Source organism: Artibeus jamaicensis, unplaced genomic scaffold (assembly GCF_021234435.1).
Source record: "Artibeus jamaicensis isolate MK-2021 breed Jamaican fruit bat unplaced genomic scaffold, CSHL_Jam_final contig_374, whole genome shotgun sequence".
Lineage (NCBI taxonomy): Eukaryota > Metazoa > Chordata > Mammalia > Chiroptera > Phyllostomidae > Artibeus > Artibeus jamaicensis.
The window spans coordinates 658,228-680,979 of NW_026521808.1; the positions used below are offsets into that span (position 1 = coordinate 658,228).

Here is a 22,752-nt window from a genome sequence, read left to right on the forward strand (position 1 = left end):
TACTTTGGGTTTGGTACTTGTGACATTGTCACCTGTAAGAAATACATATTTGGTTTTTGTCTCCGTTCTGGGCAGAGCTCCTAAAACCCTTTGGAATTTCCTAAATGATGAGAGTGATAAATGTGTCTTTTGTTACATTAATGAGGTGACTTTTAATGAGGAAAGCCACTAGGTAAACCCATGGATGGGGGCCGGTTGCCACGGTAACCAACCACATGATTAGAAGGTTGGAGCTTTTAGCCCCCACCTCCACGCCCACCCCCCAACTTTTGTGGAGGGGAGGAAGGCTGGAGAAGTTTGAGTTCAATCACAAGTGACCAATAATTTAATCAAATGAGGTGTCAGGTGAAAACAGTCTCCAGTGTCATAATCATGACACTTTTCCTAGATTAGGTGCTAAATTGAAAGGTTTCTCTAACCCAACCTAATACCTGTAGTATTTCCAATAATTTACAGCAAAGTGTTTTCCCAAATGCAAGTAAGGACATTTCTACTTTTGCATGGCCATCATGTCATACTTATTCAATGTGTAGTAGGAAAGGCATAGAAATGATTCTTGTAATGTCTAATGACCCCTAATTCATCAAGAGAACTTTATTGGCAGTCAGGCAGGCAGCAACAGAGTTAGAATTCTTAGGTGGTTTATCTCTTTATATCATTAAAATCAAAACCTAGTACAGCAGATCCTAATGTTAATAGAAGGCTTCCAGAGGAAACCTGTTCACAGTTGTCAGGGACTTCATGTAGTGGACGAGGAACCGGGTGGGGAATGACAGTATCAAACAGGCCATTTGCTTTCCTCTTTGCCCGTCACCAAAAAAAAAGAAAAAGATGACTTCCTAAGCAAGAGCAGAAACAAATTCTAACAGGCTTTGGTCTTAGTCCACTTGAGCTGCTGTAACAAACTACCACAGACAAAGCCTTTATTTCTCATGCTTCTGGCCGCTGAAAGGCCAAAGCCAAGGCACCACAGATTCAGTGTCTGGTGAAAGCCTACTTCCTGGTTCATAAATGGCTGCCTTTCTCATTGTGTCCTCACATGGTGGAAGGGGTGAAGGCGTTCTGTGGGGTCTTTTTTATAAGGGTACTAACCCTTCATGAGGGCTCCATCCCCGTGAACTAATCACCTGCCAAAGGTCCCACAGCCAAATACCATCACATTGGCAGGTAGGATTTCAATATAGGAATTTTGGAGTACACAAACAATTCAGGCCATAACAGGACTGATCCTTCCTTGCCTCTTCTTGCACACTAGAAAAGCCTAAATTGCCATGAATGGACTCAGATAATCGCTGATGTTCAAATACCATTATTATTTGAGACCAACCGTTCTTTAAAACAGCATTCCCCAAAGTGTTTCTAGGAATTACTTTGACAGAGGGAAAAAGTCTGTTTAGATTAGTCTGGAGAATTCTAGGTTAGACAGAAGAAAACAGGTTTCTTTCCTGTAAGATTTCAGAGCTTTTCATATGCTAATGTTAGTTACGATTCTTTGGGAAGGATTATTGTATGCAGTACTTTCCAGAGTATACCCAGCAAACCCATTTTGCCAACAGCATCTCTCAGGGTGAATATTCTCCACAGAGACTTGGAGAAATGGTGCCTTAGAGATGATTGGTCCATACACAGGGTTAAATGTGCTACAAGCTCGTGAAACCATTTAAATGAACTCTTGTGTTAGTGAAACAATTTAATAAAGTATTTTAAAACTATCATATACAAATCTAAATTACATTTACAATTATAAGTTGATGTGCTGGCCAGTGTGGCTCAGTTGGTGTGTCATCCAGTAAACCAAAAGGTTGTGGGTTCGATTCCTTGTCTGGGCACATGCCTAGGTTGCAGGTTCAGTGCGTGGCTGGGTGCATAACAAAAGGCAACCGATCAACGCTTCCATGGCATATCAGTGTCTCTCCCTCTCTCTAAAAGCAATAAGTATGTCCTCAGAAGAGGATTAAAAAAGGAAAAATAAAATTATCAATAGTGGTGCTAGGATTTACATTAGGAATCACATGATGAAATAGATTGCTTTCCTATGCTTTATTACAAAATTATTGAGTTATCTACTCAAATTTCAGACTGTTTCAATTTTTTTCCTAAGGTATATTACTTTATTTAGGGCTTTTAAAGCTTCAAACCAATCATTACTTCCTATCTTTAAATTCAGTCCTGTCTCAGTTTAAGTCAACATCTATTGGCAGACATTGATTTAAATCTTATTCTTCTTAGCTATTATGGCATACAGAAAAGTAGCCATGAGAGAAGGTTAACATTTAATGATTGTTTTTATGTGTTAGGGACCATGATTAGTTCTGAATCTCAGTCTTCATGGAAGAACCGGGAAGGTAAGAACTATGATCTCATTTTTTAGTGAGGAAAAAGCTTGTAAGTAGGTTTTTAGTGACAGTAAGTTTAATCCCTTGGTTAAGTAGAGACTGACAGACCTCTTGTCTGGAAAGGTAATTTTCCCTTTGTAATGGATAATGTGTGGTGATATGTTGGTGCCCTATGAATATCCCATAACCTTTCACCTAATAGTTTTAGCATCAACTGATGACAAAAGCCCCTGCTCTGCCATTATGCTACAGTGTGACAATGCTCTTCCCAGCATGCACTCCATATTATTCCTGTAACATTTAATAAACTGTAATATTACACTTACATTCAGCATCTGAAGTTGCACGGTACTTAAAAGGCTTTAAAGGGCCAGTTAAGCAGTCACTTTTAACAGCAGAACTATAATTTTTATTAGCACTAGCTTCCAACTCTGTATTTCAGTGATTCTCAACCTTGGCTACTCATTAGAAACATCTAAGGCATATTAAAAACTCAGACTGTCTCAATGGTACCCCAGACCAGTGAATCGAGAGTCTCTAGGATGACAGCCAGGCGTCTAGTTTTCAAAATTCCACAGGTTGATTCCCATGTGCAAGCAAGGACAAGAACCACTCCTCTCAGTAATCCTAATGGCATTTCTTAGCATTTCAATTTCAGAAAGGTAGACAGTTTGCATGAGTCATAAACTAACTTACGTTTTATATAAAAGGAAAAAGTGGAACAATCAGTTTTCTTTAGAAAAACGGTGATCTTAAAATTCATGATTCCTTATGAATCCAACATCACAGATATAAGCCACACCATATGATTTCTGGGAAATCAGGTCCAGATATACTTTCTGCCCAATTCTCCAAGAGATCTCACATTTTAGAAGTGAGATTAAGAAGGCCCCAAATCTGGACTTCATGACAAAGAAACAAACTGATAAGTTGGTGGAGGAAGCAGAGAGGGCAGCAGTCTAATTTTCCCTACAGGGTCTAAAACTGGCCTTAAGTGAGTTTCCTTCAGCGAAGACATAGACCATCATGAAAATTAATGATACTCAGAAATTTTGAATCCTCCTCTATACCACTTTTTTCAACCAGAGGTTTATTGTATTTTCCCAAACTATACAAAAATAGTGATTTCAAATAAGAACCCAACCATTAGTCATGTCCATCTTTCTGGCAAATGCCAAATGAAAGGATGATGGTGAAAACATTCTTATAATAGTTAACTATATAGTAACCGCATTTCAAAACCACAAGTACCCTCCCAAAGAGTTTGTTACCTACAATTATGTAAGATTCATTCCTTCAAAAAAATGAATAAGAGAGAGAGGGAGGGAAGAGAAAAGAGAGGATGGATAAAGGTAGGGGTGCGTGAGGGAGAAGGGGAGAGGGAGAGAGCATGAATATGAATAATCCAATCCTTCTATCTCTGTTAAGTGATGTGAACAAATCCACATGTGAGAATAATGTTAGCAAATTTATTACACACTAAAACATTTGAAACAAAATAAAATCATCATCATCATCATCATCATCATCATCCTCGAACTGTAATCACCTCCTGTCTTCTGCCAGCATCCATGAGATGGGTAACTGCCAAGGTCCAGTAGGGAAGGTTTTCACCCAAGTGCCAGGCCATGTGGGAAGTCAAGCCTCGCCCCCACCAATCCTGTTGCTAAATGTCCTAGGCTGAGTGGTGAGAGGTTGAAGCAAAGAGAGCAGCAGGAGCAAAATGTTATTAGTATGTTATCACAATGGCAGTGACACTCATTACAATATGGATGGTCAGGCAGGAATCCCGTGAGCTTAAACTGTGGAACCAGTGAGGAGTCTCTCCTTAAGGAGACTGAAAACATTGGAGTATTTGTTGAACCTGAACACAGTCATGTAAAATGAAAACGCCCCCAGCTCCCTCTCCCCTGGCACCAGGAAGAACTTTGGGCAGAAGAGTCAAGCATTATAGCCCTACTGCACCTGGCCCCAAGTCCCCACCCTATCCGGTTCCATCGCAGGAGGGACACTGGGTCAAAGGGTGGCCCAGAGTGGCAAGGACACCGTGATGTGAGGAGCCAAAGGGAAGAACAGCCTCTTAGGGGTTCCAGCCACCAGGTGTGGAATGGATGGATGTGTTTTGTGCCAGGGGAGATTCTCCCAATCAGGGTCAAGTTAAATAAGCCCTGAGTCCCGCGTTACCACGTCCCTGCCAGCAGGGGGCAATGAAACTCTAAACATGTTCAAAATGAAGTTGCTGGGTTGGAACCTTACAGAGCACAGAATCTCTCAACTAGTCAAAGAAAAACTGCTGTTTCTTCACCCACCCTCTGCCTCCGCCACTCAAAAGGACGCCTAGCACAGTACTGGACTCTGGAGAAAAATACGTGCCTAGCTAGTCAAATGAAAACAGTGAATTCATGGCTGCAGTAGCCTGGCCCTGGTATCTTGTTTATGCACAAAGGGGTAAAAGCTCTTCTTTTGAGAGAAATCTTATCTCCCACTTCACCCACCTGAAGCAAAGCTGCTGGCAATAGGGCCTCAATTTAGAGATTCCCCTGAAGTCTGAGCCTACTTCACTTGAGGTTCAGCTCAGCTGAAACCCAGTGTGCCAGAGCACTGCCACTGTTCAACCTCAGCACCAGCCCTGCACAGCCACAAGTGGGCAGAACTCAAGGCCATTCTCATAGCAGCAGGACGAGGCCAACACAGAATACTAACCTCAACCATTCCCCTCAGGGTCCCAGAAGCAGACAGACAACTGGGAATAAACTTTAGGAAGGACCTATTGATCTTATTTCAGCCTATTATCTACTATAACAACTCACTCAAAGCAGCTTAGACCAACCTGCTAATAATCTTTGTTGTCATCACCAATAGTCACAGAAAAAATAGATGAAAAAATAGATGAACAAAAGGCAACCCACACATTACTGGAGAGGCATTCAGTAGCCACTCTTCCCCCACATGCAACCCAAATGTGCACAGGGACTTTAGTTAGGTTTGTCACCATTTCATTGGTCTAGGTGAGTCACATGAGTAGGGTCATTAAATGGCTTCAGCCTTGATTGCCTTAATGCAGGCACCCAAACATCAGAAGCAGAATGTGGGGAACTAGGGAACCAAAAAATTAGTGTCTTCAATAGATATAATGGAGTCAAAATAAAAAGAACATATAAAAAAGAGACTTAAGAGACATATCCAAATTCAATGTGGACCTTGTATGGATTTTGATTCAAACAAATGTAAAACTTAAGATAATCTTGAACACTGACTAGACATTTGGTGATATTAAAGAAGTATAGGGTTTGGTATGATAATATTATGATTTTTAAAGAGTTCTTACCTTTTAGACATATATACTAAACATGATAAAATAATGCATTTGGTATTTATTTCAAAATAATTGATAAAACAAGCTATAATTTGATTATCATTGTAGGTGGGTGGTGGATACATATGGGATCACTGTGCTGTTTTCTCTATTTTTGTTTATGTGGGAAAGTTTCCATAATAAAATGTGAAAAAAAATTAAGTTCTTGTATAAAAATATGCAACAAAGAGGCTCATAGTATTATTGGGGACAATTCATAAATATTGTAAGCAAAATAGCTTATGCTGCCTTAAAGTACTACCATAATGTAATGAGAAAAATGCGAGTGCATGAATTCTGAAAAGTTCCACAAATCCACTGATAGCTATAATATCCATATTCAATACATCATTCCCAAGCTAAGTTAAAAGGCAAACACTTTAAAAGGAAGACCTTAATCTTGCAAGGGATCACCTGCAAGTTTACGAATTCCAAATTTTCTGCATTCTCAGAACTCATAGTCTCAACTTTTTGCATCAGTCCCTTTTCCAGATACCTTTGTATGAGGTCATTATTCATATATTCAACAAATAGTGAGTACCCATTAAGTGCTAGGCCTGACAGGTATAATGGTGAACACACAAGCCTTGCCCTCTAGAAGCATATATTCTAGACAGGGTTGCAGATGTGATATCAGGCCATTACAGCAAAATGTGCTAAGATTCTAAGTGTATGTGTGTCTATAAACTTTTATTTCAAAGAATTAAGTCTAAGAGTCAGAGTCATCATGAGACAGATTACAATTCACGATGTAAATAATTTATTTTACATGTGCAATTGCCACCATTTTCAATTCTGAAAATGCTCTCTCTTTAAAACTCTGGTTCAAATGTTATATATTTTATGCTAACTAGACAAAGAAATAGAATTGGCAGAGAAGCTATGACCATCCAATGTTTTGACAAGTAAAGAATACTTCACATTTCAAAGCTTAAAACCTTTTTTAGGAAATAAAAATCCCAAAGTTTCTTCCTTCTCCCACCTAAAGTCACTTCTTTTACCATAAATAAACCCTTTGGGAATAGTCATGAGCATTACCCTGTATGGTGGAAACCCTCACCTCCTGGATAATATCTTAATGCCCCAGAATGATTAAGTCTGACTATCCAACGATGAACCTATCGGTTGATTTCCCTAAGGATTTTCCCACCAAACAAAGTATATTCCGTTTAGAATACATACCTTTAGCACAAGTTCATTCTACATTCATAATTTTTCAGTTATAGTGCTTGTGCCACTCTTTTATCAGGAAAATGTATCAGGTATAAATATCTGCTTCTACAATCTAAAACCAACTAAAAAAGAAAGTAGACACCAAGATACCAAAATTTTTCATGCTTAAAGGCAAATGTATTCTGTTCCTTTCCATGCAGCACATAATATGGTATCTATGTGCTTGTTATGCCTTTTCCAAAGGCATAGGACAACCTTTGAGGATCCACTCATCCTCCATGGTAAGCCATCTTGTAGTATGTTCTAGTAAGTATCTTACATAGGGGGAAAGGAATATTCTTGCTGACCTACAGATTAGTCAAATGGGGAGTGTTCTGGGAGGAGAGTTAATGTCTATTGTCTCTTCCATTGTTGTCATGAGGCTCACAGTAGGGCTGTATCAGTTTGTACCAACAGATGCCTACAGAAGCCGTCAAATATGCTGCAGCAGGGAAGGCACAGGAGAAGAAGAGGAGGAAGAGGAGACTCGATGTCCTATGATGGAGTGAAGAGGCAGCTAGTTGGAAAAAGCAGGAACAATGAGTCGTCCTCCTTAGGATGCCATGCCAAGCAGAAAGCCTCCGAAAAATCCTCCAGTCACTATAACATTCTTCTTCACAAATGACACCACCTATGAACAGACAGCACAATGGGCTATTTTACTAAGGATAGTATTAGTATTAGAAATCATCTCTATTGTCTATGTAATCCTGACAATGTCAGTCCCCTCACCTGCTGTTTGTACTTTAGCCACAGGGCTATAGAAGCCAAGAACAGACTAACATGTGACAATGACCCCTGGCTGCTCAACAGGAAGCAGGTCAGATAAGGAGGTGAGACAGGTTTTTGGATCAAGGTGATAGCGGAGCTGCTAGCGCACAGTGATCAAATTCAAGTGCTGTTTTTGGGACAGGACTTTGTGTAACTAGGTAATTGTATATGGGGGATGAGGAGAAGTCAAATGGATTGCTAACCCCTGCAACTCAATGGATTCCCTCTTTAGTGACAGAGCTAAGAAATATGCCCAAAAGTTCATGCAGGCACAGGGAAAGACAAAGTTCAAGGGGGCAGTTATAGGGAAAGAGTAGAGCTACACTTAATAAAGTGGTTAGAGGCAATTCATGATTTCCAATTTCACTCCTTCCACTTTCTATATATACCTCCTCTCCAGTGGAGGTTGCTCACTCTGAAGTCTCTCCTCCAAATTTCTCCATATATTCATCCTATCCATTCATCTGTCCATCTATCCACCCATCCCCCTTTGAGACCTCATCTCAAGTAGATGCTCTGAATTCTTATTCTCATACTTCACAGCAGAGGACAATTAACAGGAGAAGTCCTTATTTTCTTAAATTCCCAAAGCCTCCAAACTCCTGTAAAAGTTCCCACTCATCTGAAACTCTGAGAATATCCTCAGCACCCTTTGGCTCCCATGTCCCTACTCTGTAATCTTCATTTCAGAGAAAACTTTCTTCCAAGTACAACCACCACCTTAGAAGGTGTTCACAGGGACAACACACCCGGTATTCTAGCCTAATCATTTCTTCAACTGAAGTACAATGACCTCATCATCCAACCATTTAAAGCCACTCACATCCTGACTTTCCCCTGACCTTTTCCACTCTCTGCTCCATCCTCCTGGGAACCTTTAGCCTCCTCATTCCCACTGGGCCTAAATCTTCTTGTGTCACTTTCACTCCCCCTGACTCAATTGGACCTCACATTTCCCTACGTGAGGCACTGTCTTTCCCATCTGCCATCAAGAGAAAAAAAAATCATACAACTTCCTGAAATAATTGCTTCCATTATTTTTCTTACTTCCTATTCACTCTTCAAATTGCTATAGTTTGACTTTCAACTCTGCCACCTCAGTAAAACTGTTCTCACTGAAGTCACTGTTGAAGCTAAATACTGAATTTATAGCTTTCATCCCCTACTTCCCAAGTAAGGCCATGGGCTCTGAGGGGGGAACCAGCAACTGTCCCAGAGGCATGTGACAGTGCCAGGCCATGAATAGGAATACAGAAATCTGCTCTGGCAGGTGTGGTTCAGTACATTGGGCAATGTCCGGCAAAGCAAAAGGTCACCAGCACAATTCCCAGTCAGGGTACATGCTGGGGTTGGGGGTTTGGTCCCCTATCAGGGTGTGTGCAGGAGGCAATGGATCAATGTTCCTGTCCCTCTCTCCCTCCCTCCCCTCTCTCTAAAAATAAGAAATATGTCTTAAAGAGAAAAGAAATACAGAAATTTGTAGAATAAACCAAGTCCCAACCTTTTGGTTAGCTTATAACAAGTTCCCTCTGTAAGTCAATAATTAGTTCTAATCAAATTAACCTTATCATGAAAGACATTTTCAACATTCACCTTTTACTTTTGTAACTGTTTGAATAACAAAGGTTTGTCAAAATGAGAAACATATAACTTTTATAACCTGAGCTTGAGGAAGATGGATGGAAGAAGGGAAGGAAGGGGAGGGACTATCTGTGATCCTGGGCTCTGCAAAATGCCACTTTCCACTCTGCATAAAAGACCACCTTTAGCCAACCATTCACCACAACAGAAACTGTCATCATGTACTTGGCAATGTGGAGCTCTGTTCAGGATTTTTGTAGTCTGCTAAGTCATCTACCACTCATCTGCTTTCCAACTCCCCCGTATTTGCTGACATTTATTGTCTACTGGTATTCTTCTCCTCTTCTCTTGGTCCTTGTGGGCTTAATTAATTTTATTTTGTATATATTTCAGAAGGAAGCAAAAATAAATGCATGTGTTTAATCTGCCATGTTTAACCTAAATTCACCTATTAACAACTATTCTATCTGATTACACGATTTCCTCCTTTCACTGCTACTGGAGTGTGAATGCCTCAAGAATAAGGCCTATTTCAATCTACCCTTACATCAAAAGTCCCTTCTCTTTCCTCTGGGAATCCAGAAGCCCATTGCTCCAGGCTATAGAAGGAGACAGGAATGTAGATGCTGCTTTATTTCCCTCAAGTTCAGGGCACTTGTGTCTTTGGGACATTCGACATATTTCTAAAGATAATAAAGCAGCAGCAAAATGCATCCTTTTACAAAGGAAAAAGTTTCCCTGTTTCTCCTATGCCAGCCAATACAACCTAACTTGCTTTCATGCATTAGATCAGGGGTTAGCAAACTATACCCCATGGGCCAAATCCAGCTGGCTGCATCTTTTTAAATAAAAGTCCATTGCAACACAACTGCACTCAGTTGTCTACATATCATCTATGGTTATTTTATTGCTATACAGTGGAGGTCAGTAGTTGTAAGAGATAACACACTGCTTACAGAGCTAAAATTATTTACTATTTGGCCCTTTACAAAAAAAGGTTGCCAACCTCTGGCCTAGACATTCCACTAGTTCTATCTATGTAGGACAAGTAAAGTATGGACATTTCAGAGATGTGTATGGATATAAAATGATCATATTGGCTATACAATCTGCATCCTTATCCTTCCACTTGCTGCATTATCCCCATCCCTACAAGAACTAGTTCAAGAGATGACTGACTCATATACATGCATGTATTACTCTACATTCTCACTCGCTGCCAAGTCACCAAACACTTCAATTTCCCAACTTTTAAAAAATATCTCTGAGGTGAAGCTGTTCTTTCCAAAGCTAGCAAGTAGGTGTATCTAGCCCCATCATTATACATACAAAATTGTCTGTACTCTTCACACACTTCACATAAACAAAATTAGTCTCACCTCCTCAGCTTTGCTTTTCACCTCTGTAGATAAGTGGTTGCTCTTACGGATCTTCAGCTGTTCCTTGGCTCTCTTCATGTCCTTCTCTACGCGTTGCCAGTCAACTTTGATGTACCCAGTATGATTTGCAATCTATAGTTTCAACAACAGCAAGAAATAAGGAACATTGGGCTTGTTGTTTCTTTTTGTCAAGATAAATCACTGAACTACATTATCAAAAACTCTTCTGACTTTCCATTTTTGGAGACATTTGACATCCAGTTCTTTTGACAATGACATTCACTCAACATCGTGCAAGGCCCTATGTCTGGTGCCAGAAATCAATAAATTGCCCTTCATTGACTGCTGACAATTTTTTTTTACTTTATTTATACTCTTACCCCTCTCAAAAGTTTTAAATTAGCTTTAAAAAATAAGATGGTAAAATCAGAATTGGAAGTCAAGACATAAGGTTGCCCTGTCTGGTGTGGCTCAGTGAACTGAACAGCCTGTGGAACAAAAGGTTGCAGGTTTAATTCCCAGTCAGGGCACATGCAGGGGTTGTGGGCCAGGTCCCCAGGAGGGGGCATGAGAGAGACAACTGATTGCTGTTTCTCTCACATATCAGGTTTCTCTCTCTTTTTCTCCCTCCTTTACCTCTCTATCTAAAAATAAATAAATAAAATCTTTTTAAAAAGATATAAGGTTAAAAAGCAAACTTTACAGCCAAGGTTAAGTCTGAGTTTTTTGAACAGAGCAAGGCTGTCAGGTAGTAATTGGTACTGCTTTAGAAAATCTAGCACATGGCCCCACAGAGATTTCTCACAAGCGACTTCATATAAGGGGTACTGGGAGAAGTACACCCAAATATAACTATAGAATATGCCTATTTCCCTTAGCAAAGATGGCAGGCACAAACACAATCAGTGAAAATAATTTCATCGAGAATGTGTGAACTGGATAAAACTAATTCAAATACATAGTTTTCTGATGGATTAGTACTATCCATGGAACCAAGAAACTGATTACAGTCTATCAATCAATCCTCCATTAATATCACTTCTCACCACCGAATTTTTGCTGAGTCATATCTACCTGAATATTTCTAAATATCTAAAGCTCTTCTCCCTTCAGTAGTTTTTTCCTGCATTGTTGCTCTTCCTCTAGTCCAGGGGTGTCAAACTCATTTTCACCGTGGGCCACATCAGTCTCACGGTTGCCTTCAAAGGGCCAAAATAACTTTAGATCTGTAAAATGTAACAACTCCTTAACTGTTAAGGCTTTGAAATTACATTTGGCCCTTTGAAGGCAACCACAAGGCTGATATGGCCCCCCGTGAAAATGAGTTCAACACCCCTGTGTCTAGTCTCTACTTTAGTTAATGGTACCACCAACTAAGTTACCCAAACCAGGCTGGAGAAATTATTTGCAATATATATAATGAACAAACATTAATATTCATAAAAAGAAAAATTCTCCTAGAGATTGGTAAGAAAAAACCCACTAGAAAAACGAGTAAAGGAAACCAACAGAAGTGGCCAATAAAAGGAAAAGTTCAACTTCACAAGTCATCAAGGAAATTAAAATTACTGCACAACTATTAATTTGTATCAGATTGGAAGCAATTAAAAGATTGAAAATATCCAGTGTTCATAAGGATGTGAGAAAATGGACACTTTTTAAAAAAAAAGATTTTATTTTATTTATTTTTAGAGAGAGGGGAAAGAAGTGAGAAAGAGAGGGAGAGAAACGCCAGTGTGTGGCTGCCCCTCAAATGCCCCCCACCTGAGCAGAAGCCACATCAGCCGGGGCAGAAAATAGACACTCTTATCAACTCACTGAGAGTGTTATCTATCAACTGGGAAATAGCCTTAGGACTAAGGACAAGTGCACAATAAAGGCACGAGAGCAACTAAAGCTATCAGGTATCTAGGAATAAAATCAAACCACAGATATATAGGAACTATATGGAAAAAATCAATAGCCCTGGCTGGTATGGTTCAGTGGATTAAGTGCCAGCCTGAGAACCAAAGGGTCACTGGTTTGATTCCCAGTCAAGGCACAATCCTGGGTTGTGGGCCAGGCCCCAGTAGGGGGCACACGAGAAGAAACCACACATTGATGTTTCTCTCCCTCCCTTCCCCTCTCTCTAAAAATAAATAAATTAAATATTTCAAAAACAATAGAAGTTTATGCAAAGACATTAAAGAAGAACCTGTTAGGAAGCTATAAGAAATATGTACTTACATCCCCATTTTATAAATTACAAAATAAAACTCAACTAGTAATTGATGAAGTTTGACTCAAAGGTCACTAGCATTTCAAATAGTACATGTAAACAAGTACAAAAGCCATTCTAGTGTAACAGAGCCAGGACTATATTACAGCTCTTCACACATCCCTAACTGTCAAATGGAAATCCCAAACATCTAAGAATATTCCACATACAGACCTGAAGGAGAAAAAATCCTCCTCCCACAGCTGTTGCAGCCAACTTTCCAACCTTCTGGAATATGAAGCCTGTACACCTGCAAAAATCAAACCAACAACAGACAAGTTGACAGGCTGTCAGGTACATGGAAACGGTTGTGAGATATACGCATTAAGTATATAAGTATTTTATATATGTCAAATATTATTCAGCCATAAAAAAAAAACAGAAAAAATCCTTACCATTTGCAACAACATGGATGGACCTAGAGGACATTATGTTAAGTGAAGTAAGGTAGACAGAAAAAGACAGATGCTGTATAATCTCATTTACATGTGGAATGCTAGAAAAAGGGTTAAGAGGCCAAGGGGAAGGAGAATTCGAGGAAGGTAGTCAAAAGGTACAAACTTGCACTTATAAGGCAAGAAAGTACCAGGGATGTAATATACATTATATATAGGAAAGTTATTAAAAGAGCAAATCCAAACAGTTCTCATCATAGGGAGAATTTTTTCTTTCCTTTTCATTGTGTCTATATGAAAGGATGGGTGTTAACCAAATCTACTGTAATCATTTCACAATATATGTAAATCAAACCATTATGCTATAGGCCTTAAAGTTATACAGTGATGTGTGCCAATTATTTCTAAATAAAACTATTTCTAATATTTCTATCTATTATGAAAATAGATAACAGTACCAATCTCAGAGTTGTTATAAGAAGGAAAAAATATATATATTTTATATAGTATAATATATAAGGGTACTATATAATATAAAATATACATTATATATTATTACATATATGTAATAATATATAATGTATATTTTATACAGTACTTAACTTGTAGTAAAAACTATATGTGACCATTAAATGGCACTTAAAATATATATAGCTTATATAGTATAATATATAAGGGTACTATATAATATAAAATATACATTATATATTATTACATATATGTAATAATATATAATGTATATTTTATACAGTACTTGGCTTGTAGTAAAAACTATATGTGACCATTAAATGGCACTTAAAATATATATAGCTTATATAGTATAATATATAAGGGTACTATATAATATAAAATATACATTATATATTATTACATATATGTAATAATATATAATGTATATTTTATACAGTACTTGGCTTGTAGTAAAAACTATATGTGACCATTAAATGGCACTTAAAATATATATAGCTTATATAGTATTATATATAAGGGTACTCTATAATATAAAATATACATTATATATTATTACATATATGTAATAATATATAATGTATATTTTATACAGTACTTGGCTTGTAGTAAAAACTATATGTGACCATTAAATGGCACTTAAAATATATATAGTTTATATAGTATTATATATAAGGGTACTAATATATAATGTATATTTTATACAGTACTTGGCTTGTAGTAAAAACTATATGTGACCATTAAATGGCACTTAAAATATATATAGTTTATATAGTATAATATATAAGGGTACTATATAATATAAAATATACATTATATATTATTACATATATGTAATAATATATAATGTATATTTTATACAGTACTTGGCTTGTAGTAAAAACTATATGTGACCATAAATGGCACTTAAAATATATATAGTTTATATAGTATAATATATAAGGGTACTATATAATATAAAATATACATTATATATTATTACATATATGTAATAATATATAATGTATATTTTATACAGTACTTGGCTTGTAGTAAAAACTATATGTGACCATTAAATGGCACTTAAAATATATATAGCTTATATAGTATTATATATAAGGGTACTCTATAATATAAAATATACATTATATATTATTACATATATGTAATAATATATAATGTATATTTTATACAGTACTTGGCTTGTAGTAAAAACTATATGTGACCATTAAATGGCACTTAAAATATATATAGTTTATATAGTATTATATATAAGGGTACTAATATATAATGTATATTTTATACAGTACTTGGCTTGTAGTAAAAACTATATGTGACCATTAAATGGCACTTAAAATATATATAGTTTATATAGTATAATATATAAGGGTACTATATAATATAAAATATACATTATATATTATTACATATATGTAATAATATATAATGTATATTTTATACAGTACTTGGCTTGTAGTAAAAACTATATGTGACCATTAAATGGCACTTAAAATATATATAGCTTATATAGTATTATATATAAGGGTACTCTATAATATAAAATATACATTATATATTATTACATATATGTAATAATATATAATGTATATTTTATACAGTACTTGGCTTGTAGTAAAAACTATATGTGACCATTAAATGGCACTTAAAATATATATAGTTTATATAGTATTATATATAAGGGTACTAATATATAATGTATATTTTATACAGTACTTGGCTTGTAGTAAAAACTATATGTGACCATAAATGGCACTTAAAATATATATAGTTTATATAGTATAATATATAAGGGTACTATATAATATAAAATATACATTATATATTATTACATATATGTAATAATATATAATGTATATTTTATACAGTACTTGGCTTGTAGTAAAAACTATATGTGACCATTAAATGGCACTTAAAAAATATATAGTTTATATAGTATAATATATAAGGGTACTATATAATATAAAATATACATTATATATTATTACATATATGTAATAATATATAATGTATATTTTATACAGTACTTGGCTTGTAGTAAAAACTATATGTGACCATTAAATGGCACTTAAAAAATATATAGTTTATATAGTATAATATATAAGGGTACTATATAATATAAAATATACATTATATATTATTACATATATGTAATAATATATAATGTATATTTTATACAGTACTTGGCTTGTAGTAAAAACTATATGCATTAAATGGCTACACATTAAGTGATTTTACAGGAGTCAATGTGCTTTTTATTGGTTAAAGAAAATGATTCCTACAACCACAATACTTAATCATGTAAAAAAACAGACACTGGACATCTTTCACATTACTTACCATCCAGTGACACCTCCAATTAACAGCTGGGTTGCCACGCTATACTTTTCAGCTGAGGGCCCAGACTCCTGGCCAAACAGCTTACGCCACCATGGTTGCTTTCTAGCAAGTTCTGCAAGGTCTAGTGAGTCAAAATTTCCTACAAGAATTAAGATATTGAATAAGAAAATATTTACTTTTACAATAAATCACTACCATTTCCAACTAGATTAAGAGATTTTTAAAGAGACAGTTATAGTAAGAACCTCCAAATATTCTAATTTAAATAGTAAGTTAACTCTGAAACTCTGACTGGCAGTTTTTAAAAATCAGACCAAAATCAACAGATAATATCTCTTAGAGGAAAAAAAAAACCTAGACAATATAGAATCAATATTCTAGTCTTTCCTCTCAAATTTAAAAACAGCCAAAAGGACCTAGGAAAAACTGCTAGTAATGTTATAATAATACATCCTAAATGAAATGGATTTTCTCCTTTTCAGGAGTAACTCAATACTATTCCATAGCCCACAAATTCACAAATTCTCAGTTATTATATGGATCTCTAGTGATAATAAATATGAGGGAGGTAATGTTTCACTGAGCTGTCATTAGTTACCAGAAAATGCTAAACAATAAACATGTAGATCTAGTTAAATCCACAGACAAGGTGCTATTTATTAACCCTATTTTATAACTAAGAAATGGAAGCTCAGAAGTTATTTGCCCAAGAAGGGAAGACTTAATAAAATAAAAAGTCTAATCCTTTTTCTCTGTGGGAAAATAACATAGGAATAAATTTAATGAAAGATGCATTAAGACCTCTACACTGTAAAATAACACAATACCAGACAGAAACTGAAGAATGACTGAATGGAGATATGTTATAAATATCTATGTTTTGCAAGACTCAATATTTGTAAGATGTTCATTCTCTCCATACTGATCTATACACTCAATGCCATCCCAATAAAAAAAAGCAGGCAGTTATCTAGAAATGGACAACTGCTTCTAAAACTTAGAGGGAGATGCAAAGGGCCTAGAGCACTGTTCCAGTTACTGTGGCTATACAACCAATTACCCCCACACTTCATGGAGCAAAACAATCATTTATTATGCTCTCAGACTCGGTGGATCTGGAATCCAGACATGATGTGTTGCCTGACGTCTAGGGCTTCAACTGGAAGACTTACAGGTAGGGGTCTGGAATCATTTACTACAATCACACACAGTCTGCCCCTGTGTGTGGGTTTGTTTAGGCTTCCTTAAAGCATAGTGTCTAGGGTCAAGGGTGCCTGTCCCAAAAGAGGAAGTGAGAGAGTGAGAGAGTGAGTCCAAGTGGTGGGCAGAAGCTTTGTTACCATTTCAGACATAGCCTCTGAAGCTAAGCAGTATTACTTCCACTGCATGCTGCTAGAGCAGTCACAAACTCCCCTCTGATTCAAGAGGGAATATGGACCCCATCACTCAGTGGAAGGGGTGTCAAAGCCACAGCGGGGAAAAAAAGCATGTGGAATGGAAGATATTGCTGCAGTCATTTAGTAAAAGACAATGTGCCATAAGTAGACAAAGCACTTTTTGGGGAAAATAAAGTTCAAGGACTTTCAAGGCTTACAAGGCTACCATATATGACACAATGTACACCTCACCTAAGGATACACAAACATATAAATGGAAGAGAACATAGAGTCCAGAAGTAGATCTATACATATAGTCATTTTATTTTCAAAACATGGCCCCCAGGTATTTCAATGTGAAAAATTCTTTTCAACAAATTGTGTTAGAACTATTAAGTATCTGTGAAAATAACAACCTCAATCCCTACATATCATTCACAAAATATAATTCAGTAATTAATTCAAGATGGATTATAGATCCCAGTTCAGCAGAACCAAAATATGAATGTAAGGAACTGGCCTTCTATGACCTTACAGGTAGTTAAATGAAAAATATTTTTTTCTAATATAACAAAATATTATGTTGAAGGAACTGTCTCCTTGAGTTAAGTATCACTGAAGACAAGGGTGAGTCTTGAGTTTAGCTTTCACTTAATTTTACCAGGTCCCTTACTCAAAAGGAGCTCTAGTCAAAGGGGGGATCAAATTAGAGACACTTAGTTCACACAACTTCAGTCATTCAACAAACACTACAAAGCACTATAGAGACAAAAATAAGTCACTGGCCTTGCTTTTGTGATATCAATGATCACAGTGTTACATGATCATCACTATGATGAAGACTGAAATTTCTCCAAACAATTTCCTAGGTGCAAATACTTGGTCAACCTACATATTTTAAGTGAATAAAAGCAGTCTGCTCTGCAGGAAAATAATTATATTGTGTATTCCAACCCCTTAGTCACCTATGTTCAGTGGTGTGCTGATAAATGTTTAAAAACTGGTTTTGAGGGAGGGCTGATTTGTACTGTATGCCAATTGCTATGGTGTGTTCACTCGCTGTGAATGTGACATCACTGAATTGTGACATCACTTAAGACAGAGTTTGGGAAGAGATGCTCAGTAGGATTCCATACTATTTCCACCACATAGACACAATAAAATGTAAATAGCCTTAAAAGTATAGATAACAATAATACATGGCAAACAATAAGTGATGAGTTTTGAGTATTTTCAAGGCTTTTAAAAAATTGTTGCCCCTCCCCCGAGGGAATGCTTACTGATTATTTAATTTTTTTTACTATTACAGTTATTCCCACTTTTTCTCCCTTTCCCCATGGCTACCCAGCCCCACCCTCTCCCATTCCTAAATGAATCCCCATATTTTTGCCAGTGTCTAGGGGCTGTATGAAAATGCTCTTCGGTTAATCTCTTCACCATCTTTCACTGCGTCCCCCACCCTCCCCTCCGGCAGCTGTCCGTCTGTTTCATGTGTCTAAACATGCTTATTGATTTTTGAGAGAGAAGGAATAGGAGGGAGAGAGAGAAGTAGAGAACATAGATGTGAGAAAGAAATACAGATGGGTTGTCTCTTGAACGTGCCTGGACGTGACCAAACCTGCAACCCAGACTCGTGCCCTGACCAGGAATCAAACCCACAACCTTTCCGTTTCCCGGAGGGCGCGCCAACCAACCGAACCACGCCGGCCAGGGCCACTACCTTCACTTTAAACATAACTTATGCAATTTTAAGTTTATATTATTAAATCTTCAATGATAGCTCTGTTTAGTAATCAGTTATTGTAAGCTGGTGCTGAATTGAATATAACCATGAAACATTCAAAGTAGGGTAATAAGAACGATTTAAACACTGCGCAATATATTATTGGGAATCTTTTGGCTACTCAGACTAAATAAAAGACTATTTCAAAGTACCATCCCAAGTGTACTACTCTTTGAAAATCATCAATAGCGCCAGGGAAAGCGCCTCACACGCAAACACTTGCCAGGTGTTTGTGATGCACGTCCAAAGTGATAAAGAAGCCGCCTTAGCCTTAAAGTACCAGAGCCTTCCGAGAACAGTGACGGAATGTCTCAGAGTTTCGGATTTGGGGGACTGCGCCAGAAGTCTGAACCCAATAGGAGATAACACCGTGGGGCATTTTGGTCCCAGCCTGGCTCCTGACCTTGGCCGGACCCTGGGACCCGCTGGGCCGGGGCAAACCCGTGATGCGATCCCTGCCCCTGACCTCTTTAGGTTCCCTGGGGAAGTCTGGGAGCTTGTGAAGCCATCTCCCGCGCTCAGCCCATAAAGGTGGCTCCCGGCGGCGCCGGCGGCGCGCGCGCCCGTCTTTACCTTGAGTGGACGCGGCCATTTTAGCGATCTCGTCTCGCGATGACTCCCGCGGAGGCTCAGCGCGGTAGGACAAGGAGTGGCGTGCGGTCTTCGCCGAAACCTGGCTTCCGGCACGTGGCGCAGATGTTTCCATTCCCAGCGCCGCAGCGGAAGAGGGCGGGCTTGGCTCGCGGCGGTCACTCCCCACCCACGCCCCCCGCCCCCGCACTATGCGTCACAAGGCTGGGGGGCTGTGTCACAAGCCCCGAGGCCCCGCCCAACAGCTGCAGTGAGACGCGCAGGCGCAGAAAGCCTCTGCCGGAGGAGTTTCTCCGTGGAACTTTGCTGAGCCTGATATGCACTTAAGTAGGAAGTTTCGTGGGCGTGGTCATGACTCGGCTCTTCGCTAGTAAATATTATTTTACCTATTACTTTAGTAAAAATAAAGGAAACAGGCTTGTCATGTTTGTTCATGTGAACATTGAACAGATATTTATCAGTACCGGCTCTGTGCCTGATGCTGTTGTAGTGCAGGAAGACGGTCATTTTTTTTTAAAAACACAAGAACAGAGAAGCGCTCTAAAAGAAAAGAGCATCATTGTCTGCAGTGCCTACGGAGCCCTTTAACTTTGTGCCAGGGCACATCTCCCCATCTTACCCCTAAACTACTCTCGCTGTCACTCTATCCCAGTTAATGGCAGCTTCACCGTCCCCGAAACCTTGGTATTATTCTGAACTCCTCTCAAACCCCACAAATCCAATTTATCAGCAACCCCCACAAACTCTACCTTTACAGTGAATTCAGCCATTTCTCAATCCCCCATTGCTACCATCTTAGCCCAGGTCACAATCATGTCTCACCCCAGTTACCAGGTTGACCTGTTCTTACTCTTGTACCTCTTTAAAAGTCTATTTTCTCCACCATGACTACGAAGATCAGTCTAAAAGGTAGTAGCTGTGAAAGAGGTGAAGAGATTTTTTAAAAACGCATAGACAAAAGCTGGGCAAGGGAAAGGTAGAAGAGGGTAAATGGGGGATAAATGGTGAGGGAAAGACACTTGACTTTGGATGGTGAACACAATACAATATACAGCTGATGTGTTATAGAATTGTACACTTGAAATCTGAACCAGTCCACAGTGCCTGAAGAGTCCCCTTTTGGGGTACATACCAGTTGGGAGGAATTTGACCCTGAGTCCCTCAAGAATAAGGCTAATCTTCTTTTGTAACATGGCCTGGTCTCAATATAAAGTGGGCAATGGAGAGATTTGGCCAGTCAATGACAGCATTAATTTCGATCCTATCTTGCAACTGGACCTGAACAGAGGTTTCATACATTTAGACTTTTATGGCTCTCAGAGATGATCATAAGCTATATGCTGTCAGTAAACTGGAAAAATATACCCAGATGTAAAAAGCATTTCAAATATGGGTAAATGGATTTGTCAGTCCTCATCAAACTTTCAAATGGCCAGCCAAATGTTGAGGTATTAAAAATAATTCTTTGTTTTATGAATAAAGTCTTTACAGGGCCAGAGGTGTGGCTCCAGAATGTCAAAGCCCACCAAACCCATTTACCTTTCCAAAACCTACCCTATTCACCTTTAAAAAAACTTATGGGTAATTGGCTTTATGAAACCAAAGTCCTTCTAGGAGAAGCTTGCTTTTCTTTCCCTACATTTTTAAAATGCACACACCAGGTCTTCTTCCAGAACTGTTGTCTAAGCCACCTTTTAAAAATACAAATTTGGGGGAGATAATTCTTTTTTTTAATTTTATTTAGTTATTTTTCAAGTACAGTTTTTTGTCTATATTTCCCATCCCAGCCTCCCCCGCCCCTTGCTCCCCACCTCCCTCCCATTTCCACCCCCCTTTAGTTCTCGTCCCTGTGTCCTTCCTATTTGTTCCTCCAAATCCCTCCTCCTTTTTCCCCTTAACTTCCCTTTCTTTGGGGGAGATAATTCTTATCAAAAGGGGGGACCTTAGCTAAATCTGAGTAGATCAATTTAATTTATTTCAGCTATTTCTTTCTAAGTTAGTAAATGCTGATAAAAATTATTGAATGTCCAAGTATTTTGAAATAACGTGTAATACTGAAACATTGATTGCTGAACGTGCTTTTGGTTGTTTATTACACAGAGGCTGTAAAATGGATTTGGAGCTGTAGATAAATGTCTTGTGCTTTGTTGGAGGTGTATTTCTTGACAGTGGGAATGTGTTTGCCAGTAAAGCAACCTGTGTTTCTAAAGGTCATGAGGTGGGTTCATGAAAGCCAATCTATGGAATGCCAGTTGCTTACTTTTCAGTCATTATTGGAAATGGAGAGTTCTAAAAGTTAAAACTTAAAGTTAAGTTGGAAAGAAGTTTGTATGGTTTTAATAATAGAAGGCATAAAGCATGAAGGTGCAATTTTGAAGGACAGGGATTGAAAGTGAGTTATTCTAAAGATGGTTATTTTCAAAGGGATAAGAAAGTTTGTGAAAGTTGCAGAAAGGTTTGTGAAAATTGTAGAAGTTTGTAAAAGTTTTAAATTTGTGAAGGAAAAAACCTCAGTCAAACTCCAATACCTTTCCTCCACCTAATTTATCTCTGGTGACATTCTCTGATGATTCTGGGGGTACCTAGAGTTGTTTTCATTACACTTTCTCTTGCCCTTATCAGTGTGGGGAAACCTTTCTGTCAACTGGGGAGTAAATCCTTCATCAAAATGCGTTTTGTCAATGCTGAAATAGAAGTTAAGGCCACCCTCAGGGCACAGGATAAATTCATCCACGGGCAGGTGTGGAGTTGAGTCTCCTGTCTGAGTGGGGTAAATCCATTCCCAGGGCATCCGGCTGGTGCCCTGGTCATTGGTAAGGCCACCATCAGGGCATGGGGTAAACACATCCCTGAGTCAAACAGGCTTTCTCCCTCAAACATGCTTTCACTCTCTCCCAGTGTGACTTTCTCA

General features: G+C 37.9%; 1 protein-coding gene across 1 annotated transcript; it reads right to left on the reverse strand.

The window, feature by feature from the left end:
• Nucleotides 1–6,434: 6,434 nt before the first annotated feature.
• Nucleotides 6,435–20,018, reverse strand: FUNDC2 (FUN14 domain containing 2). Its single transcript, XM_037153751.2, has 5 exons — nt 19,824–20,018; nt 16,092–16,230; nt 13,066–13,141; nt 10,635–10,766; nt 6,435–7,534 (listed from the first exon to the last, which is right to left on the reverse strand). Exons 1-5 carry the CDS (start codon nt 19,954–19,956, stop codon nt 7,457–7,459), a joined length of 558 nt encoding a protein of 185 aa, XP_037009646.2. The 5' UTR covers nt 19,957–20,018; the 3' UTR covers nt 6,435–7,456.
• Between the last annotated feature and the right edge of the window lie 2,734 nt (nt 20,019–22,752).